Source organism: Chionomys nivalis, chromosome 13 (assembly GCF_950005125.1).
Source record: "Chionomys nivalis chromosome 13, mChiNiv1.1, whole genome shotgun sequence".
NCBI lineage: Eukaryota > Metazoa > Chordata > Mammalia > Rodentia > Cricetidae > Chionomys > Chionomys nivalis.
The window spans coordinates 50,429,596-50,445,105 of NC_080098.1; the positions used below are offsets into that span (position 1 = coordinate 50,429,596).

Below are 15,510 nucleotides of genomic sequence, written 5' to 3' on the forward strand. Positions count from 1 at the left end.
AAAGATCTTTCTGAGCAAAGATCAAATCCAGGCATGCTGGTAAAAAGATGACCTAAACAGGAACTTAAAACTTTTTCCTAAGACCTTCCTTAGAAATGCCAAGGACTATGATTCAGAGAACCATTCTATCAAACAGCAGAGCTTCAAGAGGTTTACCAAAAATCAAAATAGAGAGGGGCCTATCTGGAAGGACTTGCAAGTACAGTCTTTATCTAATAGAGTCAGTCTCAAGATTCTTAAGAAATTATAGACTTTTTAGAAAATTCTTATCATCAGAAATATCATCAGCTTAGACTGAAGTAGTGGGATAGAACTCAAGAACAACATGGCCTCTGCATTCTCAAAGTTCTGCAGAACAGAACTAGGCTGAGAGACATGCATGACTGCACACGCATACTCACCTTCCTAGAAGCAGATGAGAATGACTTGGAGAATGAAGCCAACGCCAGGAAGGTGGAGTCAAGTTCTATGGACTCAGGCCTGGGACTGGAGTAAACTGGAATCCAAAACAAGAGCCTCCCATTATATATGCTCAATTGCACAGCTGCTTTCATTCCTTTCCTCCTCTTACTGTCTTAACTTGTCCATCACTGTCTATCAGGGGTCTGTGGAGGAGAAGAATAGCTCCCCTCTTTAGCTTTCTTGTCTTTGAACTCAGAGAAACTTTACTCTGAGAATTAAATCTAAAGAACTCCCCTCAAAAAGATGAATCATCAGTGAGACTAGATGGCAGATGATATTCTTGCCTTTGATCTGATACCATGAGGAATTTGACTTTGAGAGGCTCTGAAGTGGGATAATGTATTGAGTGATAGAATCATATCTCATTGGAGATCTAAAGGGTGGACTGCTATGGGATGCTTCTGTATAATGTGAATACATATTGTTCCCATTGGCTAATAATAAAAGCTATTTGACCAATAACCAGGCAGGATAGGGTTAGGTGGAACAATCAAAATGAGAACTTGAATAAGAAAGGGCAGAACAAAAGAAAAATAATATACCAGTTGACCAGTAAAAGCCACAGCCATGTGGTAATACATAGATGAATAGAAACGGGTTAATTTAAATGTAAGAGCTAGTTAATAATAAGCCTGAACTATAGGTCAGTTTGTAGTTAATATTAAGCCTCTGAGTGGTTATTTAGAAACAACTGCAGGACAGGGAAGGACAGACAAATCACCATTTACAGTGGACAGTGATGACCAGCCTCACAATGTTTCCTATGATTTTCATTTCTTATTGTGTCTCCTTCCACACAAAAGGCATTGTGGGAATTCTGGAGTGTTGGTGCTAAGATCCTTTTATAACTCTCTCCCCCTCAGCTTATTGCTCATAGAGACATGTGGTCACAGAATCAGACCTGTGGGACAGCCTGCACGACAAGAGACTGAGGATTCTGCCACGGTTGGCATCAGTTTGTCAGCTCTGCACTGAAACACTGAGAAATGGATCTTCCAGTCCCAGTCATGGCTTTCCTAGCCATGGTTATAATAAAGAAAAACACCACCACCATTGACCTAACCCTTCAGTGCTATGTGTTCTAAAAGCAGATAGATCTACATAATGTCTAAAACATTCCACCTTTGAAGGCCAGCCATGAGAAGGTTGCCTTAGTGTGCCTCAGAGGCCTAAGAAGCTGTAGTACAGCTTAAGGTTGAGGGAGTGAGGGACATGCCACAGTTGGTCTGGGAGAGCTATCACATGGACATGTGAAGATCTTAAAATGACACTAATACATGCTTCTAACCTTTAACATGATTTGATTAGACTTAAAAACTTAAAAACATAAACAAGGGGTGGAGGTTTGGATCAGGGTAGAACATATGCTTAGCACATTCAAGACATTGAATTTGTCCCCAACACTGCAAAAAATAAAATAAAACAATCCTCAAGATGGAGGATTCAAGGAGAAAAAGAGAGAAGCCCAGGAGACCAGCAATGCAACCTGAGATCTCTACAGGGTGCTCCATCAAGTTCTCCCCAAAATTGGGGTGGAAAGATGAGAAATGAATGCGGTGAAAGGAGGCAGATGGGGACTTACAAAGGTAACTTTGCCATTGTTAATTCAACTCACTTTACTTTAAAAGGGAGTAAGGCTCAGAAGGACCATTCTTCTGGGAGTATGGAGTAGCCCCAGCATCCTTGGGAGCAGTCTTTGCTGCTTCCTGTCTATGCTGAAACATTCCTCATAGGACCTAAGAGGACAAACGCTCTAGTTTAACTGTCCAGTCCCCAGCAAGGGCTCTGGGATGATATGCTGTGCTGGGGTGGTGGTGGGGCACTTTGGGAACTGTGCATTTTGGAGCAGAGACTGCCATCAGGGGAACGCAGGGATGAGGAGTCCACTCCTGGGGACTTGTGTATCCCTCAGCCAACTCAATGAGAAACTAAGGGAAGAAGTGAAAATAGAATTTTTTCCCCAGGAAGGATTATGTGAGATTTTGTGGCCAAGCAGGGTGAATTTGCCTGCAATTTCTTATAAAACACTCCTATGGAAGTGAGGTAAGATCCAGAATATATTGACTTAATCAAGACTGTACCCCAGAGGCTGGGAGGGAACGTTTAAAATTAGAATTCCTGTCTTCGTTCCCTTTATTTATTTGTTCAATAACAGAAGCTTTTTAATTAGCATAATAGGTATTGCAATTATTTTTAATTGGTGAAATGAGTAAGATCTAATCAATATGTGGACTGGTGACAAACGCTTCCCATATATTTGCACGTTTACATTAGGAATGAGACTTTAATATAATAGGATATTATGATCTTACTCGTCATCTCCTTGATTCATGTGATAGATCATCTTCCTCAGCCTCATACGCAGCTGGGACCACAGGCATGTGCCAGTTGCTTCACAGCCATCTCAGGCTAAGTAATAAAGATCTTGAAAGACCAGAGCCTATGCCCTTAAGAGTGGCTCTCAGGCTTTCTAGTTCCGTTGCCCCTTTGTTCAGCCATTCACTGAGGATGCTGTCACCATCAAAAAGGAAGGGATTTGTGTTGCATTTACCGAAGCTTCTTTATTGAATAATTTAGAGCATTAACAAAGATAAGATCCATGTTGTTTTCAAAATAATACATATACATGACTTATAATACACCTTCATAAGGCAAAGAAATACAACCAAATGTTCATACTACATTTAGAATTAAAAAAATATACATGGCATACAAAGTCATCACACAATCCACTCCAGTTCTGATCTGCACGAATGAACCTCTTCAGGACACATGGACATCTGTGAGCTAAGGCGACAGCAAAATGCACACATGTCCAGCTTCTCCACTCAGGGTTGGGTGTCTGCTGCTCTTTTGAATGGGTGGTCACATTCTTTATATGTCTTCATGGAAGGTGAGACTATCCATATAGAAAGATCACTTATAAAAACACACCCCACCAAAATGGGGTGAGACGACATGTGGGGGACTTCTGATTGGAGAGACTTCAGAACACACAAGGACACACTCTGAACCCGAAAGCCAGCATCGAATGTGTAACTTAACTACTTTCCTGTGGCACCGAAGACACTCTGCCATTTGGAAAATAAATTTTCATCTCAAAAAGTCACGGAGGAGTTGATACGTAGTTCAATGGTACAGCGTGTGCGTAGCATGCACAAGGTCCTGGGGTCCATTTCTAGCATGAAAGAAAGAAGAAGGAAGGAAGGACAGAAGGATGGGAGGGAGGGAAGGAAAGAGGGAGGGAGGAGGCAGGCCTGCAGATAGCCTGGCTGGCTCTTAGAGGAATATCATAATGAAGAAGACAGACTTCATTCTAACTCAAGAAAAAGAAATAAGCGAAGAAAAAATTTAAAAAGCAAGCACAGTGTCTTGAGTTCTGGAGACACTGGGCAATGAGCTCCAGCCAGTGAGGCCCACAGGGATGGCAGAGCCGAGTCTAACCACTGCAGCCCACAGGCCCCTGCCGCCCCCTCTTGCTTATACTTTCATAAATAAATTTTCCAAATGAGCTGGCCCACGGCCCAAGCTAAACAAGCACATGTATGTACGTTGGCACCCCACTGCCCAGGTGAGGGAGTAAAGGAGAACAGTAGGGATGCAGGGGGAGGAGAAGGAATGAATTAAGAGTGTAGTTTTCATTTCCTTAGTATAAAATCCATATTTCTGTTCCAAAACAAGAAAATTGACTATGTTAATTTCCATAAGCACACACATGTTCTTCAAAACATCAAACTAGACATGCCTATTTACATTCTCAAAGAAACAAAATCAATTAATATCAGTTGGACAAAAAGCCACCAAAAGTAAGCTAATGGGTCTTAATACATACATGTTACCTAATTTAACCTGTAAAGCTTTGCCCTAAGCTATACCAGAGAAATTTCTTCCAAAGTATTTTTGTGAAGCGAATGAAAACATATGTCCCCTCCTTCTTGTTCTTAAATATCTGGGTAAGTGTTAGTGTCTTCCTAAATCTGAACATGGACACATTTCTATTTGCAGGGTATTTCTCTCTGAACAGCAGGAAGTGCCCATTGCTGCCTTGTGATGCTCAAGAAAACAATTTCTCCAGGCATCAGAGGGAGGTGAGCAGAGCCCTCCTGTTCATGAAGAGGGTGGAGCGCAGGCAGTCCCTCAAAATCCTGTGACCTCTTGGAACAGTTGATGACAAGAACCCCAGAACAGACAGGCTCCACTTCTGAGGCCACACTGGCATCTGGCTTGATTCCCTGGCTTTGCAAAGCCCCTTTCCCACCACAGCTGACATCTAGCAAGTTATGCTGAAGCAGCCGTGTGGGTGTGGATGGAGGGGACAGGCAAAGACAGACTGGTCAGCTCCTGAACCTCTGTAACTCAATCTGCAATCGTCATTTGGTGGCGGAGCTCGGCTATAAAATGCTGCCGCTGGCATGGGACTACCCACCTTCTTACGGAAATGCGCAAGCATTGGAAGAGCCCTCCCAGCAGCCTACTTTCTAAGCCTTGGAAAACAAAAACTAAAGAAATCATACCCACTAATTGTGGGATCATCATGTAGATTCAGGTGGCCAACAAATCATGCCTGTAGGTGACCTAAACTGTCCCTTTCACGTTTGGCAGGCCTAAGTGTCTGCCAACATGAGTTAGAACGAAAGCTGATGTCTCTCAGAAGATCTGTACCCCGAGCTGGGGGAGAGTCCATGCTTAGAGCTGAAAATGCCCTTCCATGCAGGGTTTCCAACTAGACCCTTGCGCCCCATTTAGCATTTGAGTGAATGCCAACCTGCTGTGGTCAAGGAACATTAATGCATGCACTGGCTTGTATTTTTTTCCATATTCAGTGAATAGTATCAACTAAGCATATCACAGTAATAGAACATTGAAGTCAGAACTCTACTTATTTGTCCCTGCTCCTGTGTTTGTGTGGTGGGGGTGGTAGGGGTATGTGTGTTCTTTTTGAAGAAGAAGAAAAAGAGGAGGAGGAAGAGGAAAAAGAAGAAGAAGGTAAGGAAGGGAGAATGGAAGGAAGGAAGAAAGAAAGATAGATTGATTTTATGTTTAATAGGGATATGAGAAACCATGAGTATATGGGTCATAGGAAGAAAGATGTGTGTCGCAGCATGAGAACACTGGCTGGAAGAAGGAAAATTTTACAACTGCCTCAACAACAAAATGGGTACTGGACTTCACTAAATGACACCTACTTCCCCTTCAGAGTTGGGAAAGAAATTACTACGAGGAAGCATTAGTTATTGGTGTGCATGCTTATGACTGCAAGGGTTTGCTGATTAGCCATGGGCTTTAAGTTGGCCCCCAATGACAGGGCCACTAGGCTATTCTTGCCAATAGTGATTGTGACATCGCTTTATGACTAAAAATGGGGGCATTATTTTGCTGAGCTAAACACAACAGCTATTTGTCTAAATTTGCAGTGGATTTTCAGGGAGCTTTGCAAAGTTCTGTCTTCATACAGAAATGTTGCCCATTTTGCTTTCTGTAGCCCCAAAGCTTTCTGTCCCTTAAATGTCACCTACAGTAGTGCTCACATTCCTTATTAAACATCTGACAGAAAATAGCCCATGTGCTAGGAAATAAGAAGTTTGCATTCCGCAACTCTGCAGCAGGTACAAGTAGGTATCTATGAGTTTGAAGCCAGCCTGGTCCATAGAGCAAGTTGCACACCAGCCAAGGCTACACAATGAGACCCTGTTTCAAAATAAACAGTAACAACAACAGTTTGCAACCAGAAATCGGTTTTCCTTATTTATCACCCTACAACTGTTGACTCCTGTGAGAATTTCAAAGCTGTGAACTTGCATAACTATGATTGTTGGTCTTCTAAATTCAGTTTACCCAGAAGCTGGAGAACCACTTTCTAGTCACCAACACTTCAATCTGAGCACTGTCCTTCCCCAGGGTGCACAGATCCATCTCCTACTGGTGACATCTAGGGCTTGAAGGAAGTTCTCGTGACTGTCTTTTGAAGGTTGTCAGTTTAAGGACTAACCACAAATAGACCCTTTTGCATCATGTCCCCAAACCACCATGTTTAATGGGGATGAACTTGCCCGTTAGACCAGAGCAAAGGGCACTCTGTGGAAAAGTATGGTATGAATCTGAATATGGAACCAGCCACTGGGTAGAAACTGTTGCGCTTGGGAGAGAGTTCAGAATACACAGAAGGGTGCCCTGTGTGAAGTCTCTTGCCTTAGAGACCTTATGTTCCAGCAAGTAAATTCTCCATTGAATTTATCCCATTTCAGATCACAAAGAAATGCAAATCAAAGTGCCCAAACCTTAGACGTTTTCTGGTGATACTGCCCCCTTGAGAAGCACAGTGCAACAACTGGAAGTCATTTTCTCTCTCCAAATGTATGCATTTCAGGCTCTGCTCTGGTAGCCCGAAAAACAGCATAGCGTACCTGCTGCCGCACTAGCATCCAAAACTAAAAACAAACATCGAAACACAAAACGTCAAGGAGGCAGAGCAACATCTTCCCCTCTGCACACTAAGTGGGGTGTGGGCATCTGCCTGAGCCCCTAGGGAGCCGCCTGGGTCACCCACTGAGCACAGCAAAGCTTCTCCAAGTTCAAGTTCAAGGCTGCCCGTGCTACGGCTGCCAGTCATCACAGGGGTCAAGGCACCAGAACTGCTGATTTTTCCAGAAGCCTTCTCAAAGCAGCAGCAACCGCAGCAGTTTTCCTGCAAAGCAAACAAAATACCAATCTTGTTAATTCAGCAGGACTTTAAAATTGTAATTAGCTGGTTGTGCCCCTTAGGAAAACCACAGATGATTTTTCATAATGTATGTGTGTATGTGTGTGAGACAGAAAGAAAATGCCTGACAGATTCCACTGCTCACCAGGGCTGCTTGGTTTTTTTTTTTTTTTTAGCCCCTGTGAGTATTTTAGCACTATTTGCAGTACTGAAGGACAAGGCTCTCTTTGTTTCCTCTGAAGCACAGCCACTCCTATGCTGTTGTCATCAGTCCACAGTCAACCTGATTTCAACATCAAAGTGAGAATTTGGGCTAGGCAGGGCATATGGTCACCCAGTATTGGTTGGAGGGTGGTTCCACCGACCCTTCCACAAATGGCAGGATCCACAGATTGCAAAATCCCTTATATAAAGTAGCATAAAATTTGGTAAAACCCACATACAGCTTCTCGTACGTCTAAAATCATGTCTAGATGACTAATAATGCTAGTGATAGAGGGTTTGGTGAACAATTGTGTCCCATTGTTTAGGAAACAATGACAAGTTCCCACTTTTTCCTTACAATGTTTTTCTCCAAGTATTTTCTACCTACAGTTGAATGGATCCAAAGATAACAGCCACACAAAGATAAGAGCAGATCGCATTCCCACCTCTGATAGAGGTTTACACATGGTTGCTGCCCAGACTCATTTCTAAGCAACATCTCAATTTTTATGCCTTATAGATGGGAGAAGACTCAGGTTCAGAATGACTGACAGAGAGCCACCAGGCTACTTTTGTGTTTTATTGGATCCTACATCTCTTTCTTTTCCATAAGAATAATCTTGAACCACCAGATCTCTTAAAATATTCATCTCAAACTTAGTTTCACTTATAAGATCTTACCACAAGCCTCACTCATCTTCTGAAGCAAGTATCTCAGTGTTGATACTTGCACACATACATGCACACACATGAGTGCACACACACACACACACACACACCACATTCCTTTTCCTTTTTGTGTGATGAAGAGAACTGAACCTAGGTTTTGCACACACTGGGTGAGCAATATACCAACAAGCTGTAGCCCCAGCTCTCTTTCATAATTTTAAAATCTGAGACAGGCTTTAGTAAGTTGTCTGGTCTGACCTTGAACTCATTCTGTAGGCCAGGCAGGTCTGAGTTTGCCATCCTGAGTTAATACTTTAAATTTAATTTTTAATTTAAATAGTGGCACCATGGTAGGCCCCATGAGCATTAAGCATGAGGCTGGGTTCCATCCCTACAATTGAGACTAAAGAGAAAGGGAGAAACTAAGGAAGCAGGAAGATTATGTAGATCTGAAAACATTCTTCCTGACCTGCAAGGAGCCTCTAAGGCCTAAGGGGCTAGAGGAGCCCAGGGAAGGCAGGCAGGCAGCCCTAGACCATCAGGAAACAAACCTGTCTGAGCTCAGTAATTCCAGCAGAGTGTGCCCAGCTGTGTGGTGTGACCAGCTCAGTGCTTCCGTTTCTGTTCCTACATGGGGCTGCACTGTCTTCCATCACACTGGGTTCAAAGTGACAGCTTTGGCATGGAAGGACGTTACCTCCTCCCACCACCATTTCCTCTTCATTCTTTCCCCACAGACCCTGGCGACAGGCCCTCCTTGGAATGCAACCTCCTGTCACCCAGTGCACTCATTCCCACCAGCCCTCCAAAGCGACTCCAGTACTCTCTGTGGGAAGGTGGTTTGTGGCAAACCCTAGGGGATTGTGGTGGCTGGGGACAAAGCTGCTTCTGAAGGAAAGGGTGGGGGAGAGGAGTGGTGGGGATTGGCATTGCCTGCTTTCTTTGGGGCTCTGGGTGTTCACAGCTCCCACTGCAGACTGTGACTGAGTGCTTCACTTAGGCCTTGGGGCTCCTGTGGGTCTTAAAGCAATACCTTCCTCCAACTCCTCTCACTTTATTGCCCTTACAGTTTTTGACAAACAAGGATGATCTTGTAAACACAAAGCCCAAATCTTCTCCTTGACTATTCATAGGTTTCTAAATAAATGACAGAATTTTAAACGACCCCGACAAAGGCTACGTGCTTTCTAAACCCTAGCTTGAGCCTTTGACTGTGATATACTGACTTAGTCCCTCTCCATCTTATTCTCTAAAAGACTCAAGGCCACTTAAAAGACTATATCCTGGCAGACACACAAGCAGAAACCCCGGCCCAGAAAAATATAGATTAGAATGAAAGATTAAAACCAGTTAGAGCTGGAGTTTACAGCTCAAGGTTAGAGCGCTTGCTTAGCATGCATAGGGCTCTGGATTCATCCCAGGCACCACAAGATGAAAAGGGGGCTGGGGATGGGGTGGGGAGAAAGACCAGTTGCCCATTGCAAAAATGTAAGCCTTGTGCAGTTGTTAAGTTTTCGCTGCAGGAATGACCGTGGACTTTCTAAGTTTAGGGAGGTAGCCCTTCTTAAAGGCTAAATATTGCAATTTCTAAGTCTCTCTTGGTTGTTGCCCTGCTGTTCTGTCTTCTCTAGAATATGCCTTATATTTATTATTGATATAAAAGAAGGCATGCCCCCAAACTTTCCCTTAATAATCCCACAAAACTAAGCATGGGGCAAAGAAGCCATACCTGACTTTGTGTTTCTTGAAGTCAGAGAGCACAACCCTGGTCAGAGGCAGCTGCTGTGTGGGGGAATGCAGACTTTAGCTTCTAAAATAACAGAGTATCTCACCCCACTGTTTTTTAGGTGAAGTCTGAATAGTCTTGGGTGTACTACTTCATTCTCCCAGGTATCACAACTATAAGGGTAACCTGAGACAATTTCTGTGCAAATTCTGGAGCCCACTGTGCTAAGATGTCTCAGGTCTCTGCCTGTATTTATCTCAGTGGAGCTACTCAGAAAGCTGGGGCAGTGGACTACCTACAATCCACACAATACCTACAATCCTCTTCTTCCCCCAGGACCTGGTAAAGCTGGAAAGAAGAAAACACAGTAATCTGATTGGAGCCTTCTCCTACCACCAGCTCAAATACTGCCTGTGTCTCTCAATATCTGTGCAAGAAACGCCCAGCTTCTCTCTCCTACCACATTCATGTAAGGAATACACAGACACCACTCAGCAAACAGTCCCAAGACCAGAGGAGTACATTTTCATGATTTCTGCTTTTCCTGGGGGTACAATCCCAGTTATCCCCAAACAAATGTAATTTTATTTGTTCCCAAGGGAGGAGGTGGGGGAACTTGAGACCAACCTTCGGAATAGGCCCGCTCCTCAAGTTATTTGGTCGTGAGGTTCTGTGCACCAGAGTTAGAGTTCTTCTAGGGAAACAGAAACGTTGGAGGAAAGATTAAAACAGCTTTTCATCAGTTTCTGACTTATGATAGCAGAGCATGTGAGGAACTGATAATTTGCTATTGGGTTCGTGGTGTTCTTCCAGAGACATCCAAGAGGCTAAAATTGTCAGCAACCTTCTGATAGACACACCTGTTCCTCACTCTACAATGACATCCTGTGATCAGTTCTCTTTCTTCCACTGAAGCCAGGGTCAATCCACTCACTCCCTCATTATATTTAATTTACAAATGTATCTTTGTTCAAAGCCCACTTTGGCAAGGCAAAAGAGCTAGTACTCCTGACATTGTGGCTAGGACAATTAAAGGGATGGCTGCTTCTGTGTAAGATCAGTGGAGTAGATGAAAGGATGTTGAGGGGCGTGGGAAGGTTTAAGAAGACAGCCAAGGTCTCAGATGGGGTTCTACAGCCATTGTAAAGGAGGTGGCATTAGCCATCAGCCTTAGTTAACAGGATTCTATATGACAAAGAGTGAATGACAGAGACAAGACTGGAGTTTAGGGTGTATTAGAATACTGTGTCTGCTGGTGTGTTAGCTTGGTGTGAATAGCGGGAGGAGTATGCAGACGTTGTGATTGGGGATGGTCATGACATAGCTTGGATTTTAACTGCCCTTCCCCCAGGCCCGTGTGCTAAACAAAAGCTTAGTCTCCAGTCCGTGGTGCTATTTGGGGATGTTGGTATATCTTAAAGGTCACTGGGGTTGTGACTTTGAGGGAAATGATAGGACCCTAGCCTGTCCCGTTTGTCTTTTCCCGACCACAAAGTGAACCTTTTGGACTACATCTCCACAGGAGCGATACTAATGAGATTATAATTGTGATGTAAAATAAGAAAACTTAGCACAAGAACTTCATCATGTTGTATGTTTGTTATAGTGGATGGAAAGATGACTATTAGAGATGGTGAGATTAAGGAAATCCTTTGCTAGTATGAACAGCAGTGGGTGTTAGCCTGTGGTCTGTTTTTGTTCACTCAGGGAAGAATAGGCACAAAGTGAGTAGATTTGAGAAGAGGAAGAAGGGAAGAAGGAACTTTAGTTCCAGGAGAGAAGAAGCCACACCATCCTTGCTCACATTTCTTTCTTCTGGCCCCAGAGCACTGAGGAATTTCAGAAGAGTGCCTACTGAGTTCTGCTAGTCGGAGGGCTGCTTCTGATGCGGATGTGTTGTGGATGGTTGGGGATGGAAGACAGAATAGAATCACTGTGTGGCACCTTAAGCCTAAGACAGAAGGCATAGAACTTCCAGGCCTTAACTTCTAGGAGAGGAAAAACATGCTTCTTAAAAGAAAATGGGCAGTTCAACTGATCAAAAGCTAATTAATAGCTTTCAAGCATAAAACAATCAAAAGAGACAAGAAAATACAAAGTCCTTTGAAATAAATGTTAGACCAACTGGCAGTTTTTGATCAGAATTAACATTTTGACACAATGTAAATTCTTATTTTAGAGAACATACAGGAACCAGATTGCTTCAAAAGCAAATATACAAAAATTTAAGTCTCAACAGGTTTAATATCCCTAATCCAAAAATCTGAAATTTGAAAGGCTTCAAAATCTAAAACCGTTTGAGTTCCAACGACATGATTACAAAGTAGAAAAGTGCACACCTCACTTCATGTGCTAATAGTCCAAATGCAGGTGCACTAAACGCATTGCACACAACCTCCTGAAAATGGTCCGCATAGGGTGTACATGAAACAGCGGAATTCCATACCAAGACTGAGTCCCATGCATTAGGTATCTCATTATACACATGCAAATATTTCAAAATCTGAAGAGATCTAACATCCGACATACTTAAGGTCCCAAGCATTGTAGATAAGGGATGATCAACCTGTATTTTATTGAAAAATAAAAAGTACTGATTGCATTTAGGCACCCAGGAACACCAAACACATACAGTACTGGAGTGGGTCTGGAAACAAGCTCCAAGCCTCTTCCCAGCCATCAGGAGCGTGGTAAAGCTTTGTCCATGCTCCAGCACTTCCTGACCCCACCACAATGTTCTCATCTACACAGTGGCAATAGTAATTAATAATGCCAGGTTAATGAGGTCAGCATGAGGGTTCCATGTGTTAATAGTAATAATGCCAGGTTAATGAGGTCAGCATGAAGGTTACATGTGTTAATCCTTGTAACGCAGTTAGAGTCAGCTCCATGTATGACTTTAATAATAACTAGCTGTATGCAGAGCGAGTTTCAAAACTATTTTCTTGTGATATCTATTTGCTTCAGGTGTCACCAGTTGGGTGGGATAACAAAAAGGTGATTTTTGCAGTTGTGGTCACATGATTTAAAATATTTTTAAACAACTTTCTAACCTGCATAATGTCATTAATTCCTTGCTGTGGCTTCTATATTGTCCTGACATGTCAAAGTGTATTTAGACTCCTGGTTAAAAATACATTGGTGGAAAATGGGCTCAGAATAGGTTGGTCACCCTAATAAGCAGTTTATGCAGTCTGGGTGAGGTTCTGGCTAGGTAATAAGTCTATTTTTATTTGCCATCAGTACCAATTATCAAGGAAAGGTATATTCAGACACAAATAAAACTCAGTACTGATGCTGAATTTAGATGTAGATTTAATTTCAATAAAAACTGGCTGTAGAAAAAGTGAGAATCTGAAGCAGTCATTCCAAGGTTTGCTGGTCAGAGAGGAGTCCTTTTCCAAACCCCAGGAGTGCGGACGGTGAAGAGAAGAGCAGGAGCAAATGGGAGTGTGGAAAGATTGTACAGTCCCAGGCTGGGAATCAGCCACCCAGTCAGTGTACCCGTTAGAGACATCCTTACAAGCTGGAGCCAGGAGCTGGGCTGCTTATCATCTCCACGCTCACCTATCCCAGTTAAGCCTAAACGTTAAGTAAGGCTACTTAATGAGGTACATCTGCTTTTGCGTTATCTCGAAAATTCATTGTTATTTGGGAGGAAAAAGCACAGGAGGCAGAGAAGCAGTTTAGGAGTTTACTGTAGCAATTCCAGGAGCAGGTCTCCCAGACTAGGGCAACATGGGATGAAGAGAGCTGGAGAGATGCCTAATGCAGTTAGAATCCACAAGGTGCAGAACTTGGAGAAGAAGGAAATAGGAGACGGGTAGGCTTATACCAAGTTGAGCATTAGACGAGCTGGTGCCCAGAGGAGAATAGAGTACACAAGGTGAACAGAGAATTTAGAATTGTGAATGTTGTTTTAGGGAGAGAATTTTCCTAAATGTATATTCGCATATCTCCTCCAAACCTTTTATATCCCAGGCCATGTACCAGTGTAAGTGGGAGAGTTTGTGGTCAACACACTTTACAACAGATACAATGATTCCTTAGTGCTAAAAGCAGTCTAAGAAACATATATAAAATATAATGTTATTATCTCAATTAAAACACTCTAAGCAACTTATTTCTAGCACAGATTTGAAATTGTCAACAAACACATGGGAAATCTCACTTAAGGCTGAGCTGACTCCAGAATCTGATGAGATAGGCAAATGGAAAGCCAAGAGAAAACAGGAAGCATGGTCACCTGGGCCAGTCTGGAGTGGAGTCTCTGGTCTGATAGCCAAGGGTGCTTGAGAGCTTCGCTGGCACTTATTCTCCAGCTGAAGGGAAATTCAGAAGCATGTTAGAGGAGCCCACTAAATGACGCCTGCGTCCGCAGTTTCTCTTTGGCTCTGGTCACAGGCTTTGGTAGAGTGGCTAACTCACATTCAAGCCTGCCTTCTGGAATTGCATGATAGAAATGTCCAGAGGGGACTATCAACTCTAACCACGGTAAGAACCTTGGTAATACAAACAGGACAATAATCGAATTCTTATGAATAATTGAATGTTTCTTCAAATATAAGTAATTATTCTGTGATATGACATCTGAGCTTCATAAGTTGAACTCTTAACAGAGAAATAAATGCACATTTCTTAATTACAGGAATAAAATGTCCCAGCAATTCTCAATGAATAGAGAAGCAGTATGCATGGGAAGTCTTTTGACTGTGTCGCTAACTTTCCAATGAAGGGGTTTTGGTGAGTTTATCACAGGAGTATCCAGGAGTTAAAAACACATGCAACACATACACACAGTTCAAAGTAAACACAGAGTTTTTCATCCTCCAAAGTTTGACAAAGTTATCATTTTTCCATCTCTACATTGTCAAGGATCCATAAATGTAAAAATAATAACAATATTGGCTGTTATTTTGCCTAGAAGTTAAGGACAAACAAATTAACTCCTTAGATTGTCCTTCCTCTCAGACTAATAATAATAATAATAGCATATTATTCAGCCACGTCTCTTCATCCTTCAGAGCAGTGGTTCTCAACTGCAACCCCTTCAGCAAATCATATCTCTAAAATTATTTACATTACAACTCATAACAGTAGCAACATTACAGTTATGAAGTAGCAATGAAAATAATTTTATGTTTGAGGGTCACTGCAACATGAGGACCTGTATTAAAGAGTCACAGCATGAGGAAGGTTGAGAACCACTGCTTTAGAGACTCGGATCTGGCCCCATTGTCTTAGGAACTGGTTTGGATCATTTCTTTCTAAAAAGACCTATCTTGCCAGACATGATGGTGCATCGCCTTTAGATCTCAGCACCTGAGAGCTAGATGCAGGTAGATAGATCTTTATGGGTTTGAGGCCAGCCTGGTGTACAAACTGAGCTCCAGGCCAGCTGTGACCTGTTTCCTGGGGATAGATGGCCAGTTAACTGCTCAAGTGAAAGATTCCTCCACCTACCACCATTACCCGTTACCTACGGTATTTCTCCTGCTCTCCATAACATCCTCTTTCTTATTCCTTCACAGTCTTGTTTATTACTGGGACAATAAAGCAGCTGTTATCAGCTCTGAAGATCTTAAATGTGACATACCGTCACACAGTTCGGATATAAAGCCATCTAAAGAGGCTGCTCACAGTGCCCTTCTTACTCCATGAATCTAAAATCAAGCCCCTATATATTAATATCATGTATGTTCATTCACTAAAATTTAAATTAATGTGTTTTTATCATGAGAGGAAAAAT

At 42.6% G+C, this 15,510-nt stretch overlaps 1 protein-coding gene across 1 annotated transcript in view; it reads right to left on the bottom strand.

Annotated features, from left to right (window-relative positions):
* Nucleotides 1-3,009: 3,009 nt before the first annotated feature.
* LOC130885529 (myosin light chain kinase family member 4-like) overlaps nucleotides 3,010-15,510 on the bottom strand; it is a 56,664-nt gene continuing 44,163 nt past the window's right edge. Inside the window, exons 12-14 of the mRNA XM_057787065.1 lie at nucleotides 14,008-14,083; nucleotides 10,389-10,452; nucleotides 3,010-7,147 (exon numbers count right to left, since the gene is read on the bottom strand). Of these exons, the coding sequence (XP_057643048.1) occupies nucleotides 10,414-10,452; nucleotides 14,008-14,083 (115 nt within the window). The 3' untranslated portion in view covers nucleotides 3,010-7,147; nucleotides 10,389-10,413. The remainder of the gene's footprint in view (nucleotides 7,148-10,388; nucleotides 10,453-14,007; nucleotides 14,084-15,510) is intronic.